Source organism: Simochromis diagramma, unplaced genomic scaffold (assembly GCF_900408965.1).
Source record: "Simochromis diagramma unplaced genomic scaffold, fSimDia1.1 OVJJ01000822.1, whole genome shotgun sequence".
In the NCBI taxonomy this organism is placed as follows: Eukaryota; Metazoa; Chordata; class Actinopteri; order Cichliformes; family Cichlidae; genus Simochromis; species Simochromis diagramma.
In genome coordinates this window covers 4,182,709-4,195,996 of record NW_024387520.1, presented here as the reverse complement: position 1 = coordinate 4,195,996, position 13,288 = coordinate 4,182,709, and the positions used below count along the sequence as shown (strand labels likewise).

General features: G+C 41.8%; 1 protein-coding gene across 1 annotated transcript in view; it reads left to right on the top strand.

Moving 5' to 3' along the window:
* Positions 1-13,288, top strand: part of fam172a (family with sequence similarity 172 member A) — a 158,156-nt gene that overhangs the window by 48,558 nt on the left and 96,310 nt on the right. The window contains exon 7 of the mRNA XM_040019660.1: positions 11,494-11,709. Within this exon, the coding sequence (XP_039875594.1) occupies positions 11,494-11,709 (216 nt within the window). The remainder of the gene's footprint in view (positions 1-11,493; positions 11,710-13,288) is intronic.

Below are 13,288 nucleotides of genomic sequence, written 5' to 3'. Positions count from 1 at the left end.
AGTATTTTTTCAAAGCTGCACCAATCGGTCTCCTCAGTTTTCAAGCACTTACAGTGTATCATTGAAAGAAAAGGTGTTGCAACACAGTGGTAAACATACCCCGATTGTATTTTATTCCTCACATTAGATTCTGAATTTAAATATATTTAGTCTTTGCTGTTTCTTTTTTTCGTTTTACCTGTGATAGATATTTACACTTAGGGGCACAAAGTTGCCGCATTCTTCAACGCCTTAATTTTGGGAGGTCAGAGGGCCAAAACTGTAGGTATTATTTCATACCTTAAGGAATTTGCATTTATGTGTAATGTTTTAAACATGTGTCTGACACTCTCTGGAGCTTTCATGTCTAAGGAGGGAGCTCCATCCATACAGCCCTGAAACCTGCTGGCACGGTGGCACGGCTCTCTGGGATGTCTCAGCATCACAATGGTGCTTCCACAGGCTCGTGTGCAGTTTCGTATGAGTGTGTGTGTGTGTGTGTATATATGTGTGCCGGATGTGGGTAGTATCTGTATGTGTGAGGATTTGCATGTTGAATTTCAAATGCACAATGTCCCTTTTCCCTTGACACGAGTTGGATGGGCAAGTGATGCTTTTTGAAAAGCCACATGATAATAAGAGATGTGCTGGAAATATATCAAGGATCAAGCTGCGGTGGCACAGTGTAATTCATCACCGCCCCTCCAGATGTCAAACTGTTTTAGTTTAAGTCAGCGAACATGCAAACAGATAATTAAATAATCACACAATTCCAGTAGCACAAAGTATTTGTTTCAAATTTATTTTTATTTATTTATCTACTGAAACAGAGTTCATAAATGATGCCCCACGTCGGCATGAGAGCCATGTATAAAACCCTCTAGATGGATTAGTTGTCTATCAGATTGTTAAGGCTCGCTTCATAAATGCATTTAGTTGTTGTTTTCCTTTGTGTCAGGTAGCTGTTAACAAGGAGACAAGTTTCCCGGACCACAGCCAGATCAGTGGAACTAGTGTCATTAAGAGATATGGTGACACGCTGACCTCTGTGATACTAGAAAGTGAGGAAGAGAGGGAGAGGAAGAGAGGCACAGCCAGGCCCGTTTGTCTGTTATCAGTGGCTTTGTGTTCCACGGGCTCCCAGGGGAAAGCATGAGACGAGAGGGAAGACTTCACCTTCCTCCTCCCAGACACCACTCCGCCCCGTCTTTCCTAGCACTCTCGCTCTCTGCAGCAGCCATCCCCTTCTGCCCCCCACACCCCAAACATTTTTAATTATATCTTCTCCCAAGTATTGCGGCTCAGTAACCAAGGAGCTGACATTGATGCATGTGCTGATAAATCCGCAAACACTGGAAACAAGATTAACAAAGATTTTGAGGAAAGGGTGACAGCTAATTTTGCGCAATGGTCGGTGCCTCATTCAAGAGTGATGTTTTTGATAGCGCAAGCCACGCCTGAGAATTCATGCTTGACGCAGGGAAGGGGGACTCAAACATAGTGTGAAGAGTTCCACGGCATTTGCACTTTAAAATTCTTCCTTTCTTCTTTCCTTTCTCGTTGTTTGTAGAAAAGACAGTACATTCGTGTTTGTTTGGGATTTCTTGTGGTCATTTTGTGGGTATTTACTGTATTCATGTGTGTGTCTGTGTGTGTGTGTACTTTCCTAATCAGTATGATCTAATCAGCAGTGTGAATTGTGGAATCGGTGACATGCCACTCCAGGCCCATGGTCCTTTCTCTGAACTGACTCTCAACACGCTGAGACACCGATACATACTCCTCTGAGAAAGATATCAGTCTGCCTCATCACCTATACGTGTACACACACACATACACATGCGGGCACACACATGCGCGCGCACACACACACACGCACTAGGAAAAAGGACGAGATAACAATCATACTTCGACAGCTGATTTCTTATTTTCTCATCGTGGAAGGCACATCGCCCTACCTCCTTCTTTTCTCTTTCTTCTCTCTGCAGCCAATTTCAGGTCTATACAGTAGAAACATTTTGCAGATTTCTTTTGTTCTTTTTTCATGCCTCTTCCCTTTTTTCCACCTCTTCATGTGATGCCTCCCTTCTCAGAATCGCCTCCCCTGTCTTCATCTGTAGGCAGCTGACAGCTTCTTTCACTTTTCTTTGTCAATTTCTCCCCTCTCTCTCTCTCTTTCTCTCACTCTCACCGTCTCCCTAGCTCTCTTTTTCATCTGCCCCCCCCCCCCCTACCCCCCATCTGCTTTCGCTTTTGTTTGCCTAGCCCCTATCCCGTCCCAACTTAAAGATGAGGAATGTGGTGTGACCCTGACCTCCATCGGCCCTGTAACCACCTCCGACCCCTTCAGGTGACCTTCGGTCACTGTTTTGACAGCTTGATTAATTACCCAGTGTTATGATTTATGAGAAAAGCTGTATGTAAAAATAATAGACAACAGGTGGTCTTAAAAAAAAAGTAGTAGAATTGAAAGGGCTTCTAGTAAGGATTGTGGCGGTGGTGGGGTTGAGGGTGGTCTGTGTGTGAGAAAGCTCTGAGGAGAAAGGGGATTTTTTTGATTTTCTATAGTTAATTGCTTTCAACCGCTTCTGAAGGTTGCGTCAGGTTAATGTACGGTTTACTTTGTTACCACAGCATGTATATCTCCGTGTGTATTTGGCTGTGTGGTGAGAGGATGACGGGGATTGCGTAGCTCCATGTGTGTGCTGTGAAGCATAAACCCTCCCATGTGGTAATGACACCATGGAAAATGTGCTGGAACACAGATATAGATGCATACACACACACGCACGCTCACAGATATGCTATATTCTCTGCAACCGCTTCTCTAGGTTACATGCTGTGAAAATAAGCAGAGTAAATGGCAGGACAGGCCAGCCATAGTGTTTACCCTTCACACTTCAAATACAGCTTGTGATTGGCTGTAGCGACCTCCCGTGACTCCTGGACCTGTGGTGCAGCTCCACTTAGAGAGAGGTCAGACTTTTGAGCGGTTGGAGTGTGTCACTATAGTTGTGGGTCCATGTGCTAATACTGTGGCCTTTATTGCTGATGGGTACCCTGTTATAATCCACGGCGTACAATATCACCGCAAATAGAAATGAATATTTTACACATATAGAATTGAAAATTTAATCCCACGAAAGGTCACACTTAATATGAAATATCTAACACAGCTCACATAGCAACATCGCCAGGACCTCCAGTTCTCTCTGCAGCTCTTCTTTGGCCTTTTACTAGATCACAGTAAAAGTCCAGGGGTGTCAGGAATGTTCTCCGACCTTTGACCCACCAAGATCACAGTGGTTCTGTGATGTTCAGTGAGATTGCTATTAGCAAGTCTCACACTGCTGATTATTGGTATGTGACACCTAGTGAAGGACTCTTACACATTTTTTCAAAACCGCTGATCAGTCAAAATCTGAATTCAGGGTCGAATATTTTGCTGTTACATGATTTGCAGGTGACCCTGATAAGGATAAAGGGGAAGAATATAGTTTGATGGATGATTTGCATGTGTTTGTGTAAAGGCTGTGTGCCTAGGTCTGTGCATGCGCATGCGTGCATACATGTGTTACATGTGTCTAAAATGTTTAGATCTGTCCTGCCATTGACCCCAGCTGGCTCAGTCTGTACATATGGCCATGCGTCTCGCACCCACTGCGTGTGTGTTCATGTATCAACTACCTGTCCAGATGGTAAAGTAGAAACATTCACTGACAGTGCGTGTCTTTTGGAATTCACATGGCTGGGGAATTTCTTTACTTTAGTTAAACTGAAAGACAGAAATTGATGTTTCATTGTAATCGCAGATTGTTGGGGTTGTTTTTTGTACTTTTTATAAGCATCAGGATTATAAACACCTCTGTTTAATTTGTCATTACATTTTTTCCTTTGGCTTTCTTCTTTTTATTGTTAGTGGCCTTCAGGACAATAACTTCAGGGTTGCTCCAGGGACACTTCCACTCCTCCTGTCTTCTGTTTTTGTAGCCTCACAGCTCTTCCCGCTATCCTCACCTCTCCCCCTGATTTATACATTAAATAGTTAGGTGGGTGGAAAGGGAGGCACCTATCATTCCATGATCTATATCTCTCTGTGCCCTCATTAAAAATACATGTGTATGCTTAGGGGAGACAATATAGAATATATAAATCAAAATGCTAACAGCATCAGAGTAAGCCTGCTGTATTTATTTCCCCATAGCTTTCCCTCTGCGGGTTGAGGACTCTTCCTGCTTACTGCATTTCCTTTTCAGTGGCAAACACATGTGTGTTGGTCTAATCTTAACAGATTCTGGAAATATTAATTTCTGTTGCAGCTGGTTTAACATTTAAAGTAGCAGAGATTGCAAAAACTCTTTTCGTTATTATAGATTATATTTTTATTGTCAAGTAAACAAATAAACCAAAATGAAATCAAACTTTTCAAAAGCATAGTCATTATCACATCTAGTGAGATGACTCTAAATTCTCAGTCTCGGTGAATTTACATGCTATCAGTGTCTTGACCAATAGCGTGCTCTTCTTTAAAGAAAGAAGAAGAAAAAAAAGGGAAAAAGTTGACAAATGACTTGTGTAACATTTACTTGCACAATCGATAGCTCTGACAATTTCCACCTGGACGGTGATTAATGCTACATCCACCCCCAATCTAGCAACCCCCACCCCCAACTCTACACCTCCTTCTGCGTGTCGTGCTGAGAGCAGATGAAGCAGGCCTCTGAAATCTGCGTGTGTGTGTTTTATGTGTCAGAGTTTCTGCCTAGCCATTCCGATGTTTGATCAACCATTGAGCATGGATATTGGCTGGATAAATTCAGATTGAGTGTGGTAAATAACCGACACATAAACCGGCTTTTCAGCGAGTGAGTTACCCAACAGTTTCTGCGTGTTTTTATATCTGTTCTTTCACAAAGGTGCTGAAAATAGTCGGGTCGGGAGGAACGAGACAGGAAGAGTGAAACGGAGAGAAAGAAATGTAAATTTGAGCATAAAAAGAAGCAAAGGCATGAGGGATCAGAAGCTGCACTATTCTCTTCACTTCCTCCACCCCACTGCTCCACTTTGAACTCATTTATAAATATTCAACTCCACATATAAACAATATCCAAATGAACCCAGACATCCAAGCCAAGGTTAAAAACCCTGCTGCTTATTACAGACACAACTACTTGACTAGCTCAAAAGGTTAGCTTCTTATTCTGACCTAAACTATTTGTGCTCATTAAGATCAAGAAAAAGATAATCATTACCACAGACTTATTTACTTTGGCTGAATTAGTGTACGACTACATTAGCAGAAGCGAGTCTTTGAACTTGAAGTGAAAAGTTGAATTTAGGGAAACTTAATTAAATGTGTACTCTTTTTATGAGAGGAGAAACCCATGCAGTAGGTGATTTGTTCAAAATTAACTCGGGAGGGCAGATGGTGAGATGAAGCTCCAGTTTGTCTTACTTTTTCTGTACACATTTATGTGTGCTGTTCACTTGATTTCTTAAACATGCAAGGATGTGGGCTTAAACAGATGATCTAAGAAGAAGCAAGTCAAACACTAAATCATATTTATTTCTTGTAATTTAGGTAACTTTAGGTCAATGACATCTTGACAACCTGTGACACAATTTTTCTACTACCGTTCTGCTTGGCCTTTTTTAGAAAGACCCTATAAAATAATATTTAGGGACATTAGGTCTCCCCAGCAAACGCTTACATGACGGTCTGGTTATCTCGTCTAATCAAGAGCTTGATTGATTTCGGCTGACAAGCTGATGACAATCCCGTCTCATCCCCTCTCACATCCCCTCTAAGATCCACATGTTTTCATAGCCCCTGTGGTACAGTAAGTACTCTCCCACCCTTCTGTTCTCAGAAAAAAAACTATAGCTGTGTGATTTGTGGGTATGGGGAGGGGTGGGCTGGGGGTCTCAGACGGGTGCTGTGTTAAATGAGAAAGGGGCACCGTGACTTAATCTGACAGTACTGTGCGAAGTGTGTGGTATCTCGACCTCAGGGAGAGGGGGGGAGTGGGAAAAGCGAGAGAGAAAAAAAACGAGGGGATCCAATGGATAAAGAGGCCCTGCATGCAAAGCTTGTGCACGTAGAGACTGAGACAGACAAGGTCACGCAGAGCAGGGTGGCCCTGACAGAGAGGTAGAGCAAACGACTGCGTACTTGTTATTACCATCTCGCTCAGCTGCTGTGTACCTCTTCATTGAGAAACTGTTCATTTTTCTCTGTCTTCATCCTTCCAAAAAGCTATTTTTTCACGTGTTTGTCAGCCACTCCAGCTGCTAGTAAGTGAAATGTGAACGGATTGTGATACCAAAGCTTTGCTTATGCTTATTTTCCAACTTATCCTTTCACCTCAGTCAGCCTGTTACACTCAAACCTGACTGTGGCCTGCAGTCATCCCTCCCCTTGTTCTCATCTCATTGGGTATGCCACGCTGGTTGACCCTTTCGCTCTTGTCAGTCAAGCCACAGTAGCGAATCTGGGGGCTGCATATTGCTGGAACAAGGAAGTGGAGAGAAGGCTGTTGAGCCACTTGATTGTAAGAGCCCTGATCCTAACAGCCACCTGACAGAAAACTAATAATGTAAGCTGCCTAAGGGCCAATTTCGCTGGACACCATAGATTGCAGACTGATTCTTGAGATGTAAATTGCATGCACACGCACACATCAGTGCATTAATATACAAGTGCAACAGGAAGAAGCACATTTATTTGCTCCTGTTCACCAAACAATACACCTACAACACATAGACCCTCCAATTCACACAACCATACCATCCACTTTCCCTCACTGCATGCACCCATGACCGCTATCAGCCATGCTTTGTACCTGTCAAGTGCTGTCCTTTTCCTTGTGCCCAGAGCCCTGCTCACTACATGAGAGCTCTCACATCAAAGCTTCGTGGAGCCCCACACGCACAGATGAAACACCCTCTCATTCCAGCCGCCTCTGTCCCCGCTCCTGCACATTAGACACATTTCATTTCATTACAACGCCACTGGAAAAATAGAGGTGCTGCTGTCTTAAAGGGACACCTTATTTACTCTCACTCGCGCTCGCCCACATGTCGACACGCACGCACGCACACACACAAACACTATCCACTTTCTTTTTAAATAATGTGACTAGAGGGAAAGAGTGGACAGGAGGCACAACTATTTTTCTATAGAGGCATCATAAGATGCTATTGGATAATATTTCATCAGGAATTACAATCACATCCTCTACACACACACACACACACACACACATATATATATATGATAAATGTATTGATTTTACTTTTATATTATTATTACTTATTCTTAATACCTTGCACACGAAACTGAGGTTTTTTTTGCATTTAAAGCATTGCTTTGTTTGATGAGATGATGGAGGTTTCATCATGATGATGAGTCGAGCCCTGGTTTCCGTAGCAGCGGCAGCCTTTGTTGTGCTATCTGGTGTGGGACAGGCCGACAAAGGAGAGCTAAGGAGCATCCAGAGCGAGGTGATGAGGTCGGGGTGCCCCCCCTCTCACAGGGGTCGGGGTGATCCTCTTGACCGCTGGCCCCAGGGCAGGGGCTCAGTGTGGTGGTGGCACAGGGGCACCTGCGGGGCATGGGAAGAGACTTAGGCTGCATACTACAGCAGAAAGGCAAGACTGACCGAATTCTAGAGGAGCGTACGAGTCTCTGTCTGTTTTCTTCGAGACAGTGTGTGCTCATGTAGGACAAAGGGAGTGACCTAGTGTTAGCAATGTGTGTGAGAGAGATTTAGTGATAAAAAGGCAGGGTGACCCAAGGTTTGGCAATGTGCATTTGTGTAAGATTCACACTTTGACAGCACATCACAATACAAAGATCAGTTTTTCCACGGCCGGGTGTTGTGTGAATGATGGGGAGTAGTTGGACTTAGCGGTAGCTAAGAAGCTGCGAAAAGACAGAAAGACATATCTCCATATATTTGGTTTTCACAAAGAAAAGCTGCACACATTTAGATGATAAACAGCTTTTTATGAAAAACTAATTCTGTGATACGTGAGGACATCATTGATACTCTGCTTTTTAATTTGAATACCCTATTATTCTTACAAAACATGTATTTTCTAGGGAAGTGAATTTAGTATATCCAGTCATAGGGTCGCAGTAATTAGTTGTATGTGGAAGTTAAAGAAAGAAAAGAAGTAGAATCAAACCTAAAATGAATTCTATTAAAGTAAAATAAGCACAAAACAATCTACTTGTCCTCTCCACCCGCAGAGCTCAGAGTCATATATTTTGTTGATGGAGACAACAATAAGAGGAGGAAATGACTGGACAGGGAAAGCACTGTTGCCCTGACATCAAAGCAGACCTCTTAGTGTTCAAATGAATGATGGTTTCCGACATAGAGGTGAACTTGGCGGCCCAGCTCCTCCAGACTAAGAACACCAACGACACTGGTCGCCTTTACAGCAATGTTCTTCTGGGTGACTGGCCAACTGAAAGGGGTTAGTAATGTTAGGTTGGGTAGGTGTTGTTACCTCTCCAAAGCAAAGGCTACAGGGCACTCGGGGTTACCATAAGGACACTAAAGGCTCAGAACTGGGCTACTTGAGGTTGACATTTGTGTGTTTAAGTCTGGGGAGCATTATTGACCAGTAAGAGTTGGGGTAAGAGCACTGAAGACTAAAAAGGGTTATAAGCCATAGAGCTACCATTGGAACACGTGCGCCACTGTTGCTAAACCATTAACTTTTGGCCTTGTGAACTGGGATTTAGGTAAGAGAAAAATGGGCAGCCCCATTGGACTCATGTTGTTTTATACACTTCGAATGTTATATATCTTTCAGTCTACATTTGTATTCTTCTCCTTCAGCCTTGTTATACTTTATAAGAGACACCTGTTAACCATCATCCAGTCTAATCCAATAACACTGCCATAAATTTTAACGTTTACAGAGCTTGCACATTCTCGGTTGCATTTTAAAGATGATAATATGATAAAGATTGATCTTTTTATTTCATGTATATTGTTCAGATTCTATTAGGTGAGTTTGATGTACTGCAGTGTATTACCCTGAAAATTGTTCATAATATAATTAGTATTAGTTTTTAGTAATGAAATTGCTCCCTTAGGCTGAACTGGTCTTGTCAGTTATTTTATCAGACTACCACCAGTGGGCAGTGGCACAAAGCTGGTGTCTATCGGCCTAGAGTACATCTCTCTGCTTCTCCTTCCTTCTCTGTCTATTTCGGTCTTATCCTTTTATAATCCATCTGTATATCTCTCTGTCTTCACTGCTCTCTTTTACCCTCACCGGCTTCTGTTGTTTTTTTCATCTGGTAATTCATCTGCTTGAATGTTCTGGTCTGTCTAAACTTCTTGCGTGCAGATGTCTCTGTGATGTCTGAAGCCTAAATTTAATCTTGCTAATAGAAACTCATTTATTACGTCTTAAACTTTACTCATGCTGTACATGCATATACGCACACATAGAAAGTGATTAAATACAGATTTGGAAGCATCATCTATATATTTTTTTTAATATAAACCACTTCCTACATTAATGTCAGACTTGTTATGCCTTGTAGTAAAAAGCAAAACTGAACTGAAGTATGTACCGTAGAAGAAAATTTATTTAAATGTATCTAAATATATTTATTGTGGTGTTTAAAATGTAAAAGCTAATAAGTTTAAAAATGTATATACATAACATATAATAATTAATTATTTAATAATGTCTGGCTTTCTTCACACAATGTTTTTTCTATTAAAAATATGTATAGAAGAGAAGCACCTTTGAATTTGAATAAGAGTGAGCGTAAGATTAATTTTAATAATCAGAAGACGTGAGAAAGTGTCAGTCGCCATTGTCAACACATGGTAAGTGCTAAGGGAAAGGGTGTGTGGCAGGTTTGATGTCAATATGCACAGGAGGGACACACACATGCTGCGTCAACAAAAGACATGCACATTGCAATAACACTTATTAAGGAATAGACGACATGTCGCTGTGAGGAGGCAGTGTGTGTGACGGCGATTTGTGGGGAAGCCCGGTGAAGTTGCCTCTCTTAGAACTCCTAAAGGTCTTTTTGTCACACACATATCTTTCGTGTCCCACAGTTTAGTGTTCATGTCTGTATTGGTGTCGAGTTAGAAAGTCCTGCACCCATAAGTTTAAGCCTTGGGGTGGGTGTGCGTGTGTGTGTGTGTGTGTGTGTATGTTCACAATGGGGGTTGTGTGTGAAAAGCCAGCCCAAAGTGAAACAGGAATCCATCCATTTCCTGCTTTAGTTTCAGAGTGCTTAGGACAATAAACACAGTTAATTAAAATGGCTTCAAAGTTGAAGAAGTCACTAGGCTACAAAAAAAAAAAACTTTCTTTCCTCTACAGTGTGCATATAGCAGCACATCCCTTCTGTTATTCTCTTTTTTAATAACTACATAGGCTCTTTCTTCTCCTTTTCCCAGTCTTTTTAAGACCTTACTATTGTGGCATTTTATGTAAATCAAATATTTTCTTTTCACGTGAAAACCGTAATTCTTTCTTAAGGTTTTTTTTTCTTAATGCAACTTTTATCTGCGGTGCTGCCTGCAGAAGTTTCAAGTCATATTTACATTTGTAGCTAAGCCTTTCACTGAGTGATGGTAGGATCGATTGGGTCTGATATTAAGTGACACATGGCCTTTGGAGTCACTAAATGCTACTCACTTACTGAAACCACCATCACTGAATTCCAATCCCCTAGTTACTCCTCAGGCTTGTCCCTGCAGTGACATTCTCTCCTCTATCTCTTTCGCTGCCATTTCTTTCAGTCTGGATTTGCATCTTTTCACCGAGTCATGTCACAATCTGTGTCTTTTAAGTGTCGTGTTGGTATTATTTGCTCATAAAGATCCACTGCTGGGCTCTTTGTTAAAGACTACGAACCACTACCAGACCAAGATTACACAGAAATGTTTGTGAGCTTCTTTTTTTTGTGGTTTACTCTGCATTGTTACATTTATATTGCTGTTTACTTACCTAGTCGGTCTGACAAAGGGACTATCAGATTTTTCTCAAGAAAAAAAAGAAAAGAAAAGAAACATGTTCTAAAAAGCATTAAATTCTCATCACTTTTTAATTCAGTTCATAATTGTATCATGGAGACAAAACAAAACTAAATAACCGAAACACCTCAACATATTGGAAACTAAAAATCTGGAAATTAAACTAAGAAAAAAGAGGAAACAAAAATCTGCACCCCTATCACACATATGTTTCTGTATATACACGTCTACAAAGATGCATCTATTTATTGATATATTATAGAAATAAATGCAGATTAAAGGTTATCGCCTCTATTTGTATTTCTATTTTTTCTTTTACAAATATTTAATTTTAAAAAGGTTTACGTAAATCGGAAATAGTCAAATACCATATAGTTATAGTGTTAATGGATAAAATATCCAACACTTTTAACACTTTAAGGTAACTATCTCACGATGCTCGTGCCTTGGATTTAACACACAAATGTATGTTTCCTATTTGTTTTAGGAGGGCTATGGCGTGATGGTGCTCAACCCCAATGAGAACTATTTGGAAGTGGAAAAACCGACAAAGTCTCCCCTGCCCTCTCCGACGGAGACCTCCGACGAACCTGCTGAAAAGAGGGAGCGCAAAGACGATAAAGAGGGGAAAAAGAAGAAGGAATTTTATGAGAAATACCGTAACCCACAAAGAGAGACTGAGACAGAACGGATTCCTATACGAGTAAGTCCAAAAAAGGGAACGATGAAGATATGGAGAGAGGAAAGAGAAGGAAGGCAGGAAGGAAGTGTTTGCAGAGCCAGGGCTAGAGGAAAAGATGATAGATGCTGATGAAATGTAGACATGATGGTGGAGGTGGACAGAGTGACAGTTCTAGGGTCGTAGGAGGAGGTAGGAGGCAAGACATAGGTGAGAAAATGGATAGCAGGAATTTGGCTAAGTTTCGAAAGACAAATGTGGCAAGGGGGAGCGGGGAGGAGGAAGCTAGCTAAGGAAGTGAGGGAAGGATATGTTAGGTAACAAGGGATGAAGGGAGGATGGAAGGCAGAGGGAGAAAGAGAGGCTCTTGTGTGGTCAGCCTGTGTGTGAAGAGGTTGGCTGTTCTCCAGTCGCCTCTCAGTGAGCAAGTGTTAACCACATGGCTACCTCCCTTTCTCCTTCTTCCTCCCCCTCTTCCCCTCACTTTTTTTCCCCTCTCAGATGGTGGGCTGGTCAGTGCAGCTCTGGCCCTTCACTCTTGTTGACTGCTGGGATTATTATCTCCCTAACACACACTGTGCAAACACACTGCAACATTCTTATCGTGCAACACTGACTGTGCACCCCTTAATCATACACATACGCATATGCATACACATACAAATACACATAAACACACACATGCTCATATGCAGCACTCGAGGCGCCTAGCTTGGCCAGTTTACCTTGTGGTCAAACAAAGGAAGTGACCCATTGCATAAAGCTTCTGATGTCTTCTGTTTGACCCCTGCTGACAAATGTAATATTCATTGGCCACTTGAACAGGGTCCAGCCCAATTATCTTTTTCTTTTTTTTTTTTTGTCATTGCATAAAATCTTAAAAATTAAGATCATGCTCCATGGCTGGGTCTCATATAGGCAAAGCGCCCTCAATGATTATATGAGTCTTCATTTGGTTGATGGCAGTAGCATCGCAGCAATGGATGTACATTTGTGCATGTGGGTGGTGTTTGTACATGTGTGTAAGTGTATGTGCATGTGTCTGCGTGTGAAAGACGTCACTCTCTGGTGTCTGACAAGAGTTAGGGCTGCTGCGGGACTAGCGGGCGGTGTGTGAGCTGTCATCACGGGCTTCTTTTTCTCACCCCCCACCCTTCCAGCAGTACCTTTATACACGTTCTAATAAGGTATAATTAGCTGCTGTCCTCTCTTACTCTATCAGACTTTGCATGTGTGCTGCTTTCCTCATCATACAAGCGGTGAACTCACTCACTGACATGAAGATCTTTGTAAATGATCCATCGTGTCATTTCTAATAATGGTGCCAAACAAACCCGCATCTACTGTCAGCTCTATATTGATTTATTTTATAGCTGTACGCCACGTGTATCTGCTGAGGCTTGAATGATTTTCATATCATGAACTGATCTCTTGCTTTCGCCATTTCAATTTTTTTGTATCTACTTGTATGTATCTTCTTTTTCTGTTGTCATCCTCTTGCCTGAGATCTTTACCGCTAAGTAATGTTAGCAGAGATAGATCAAAACTACACTCCCAACTTGTGTCCTTATATTCAGCTTTGCTTGCTTACCCAGTGACGCAT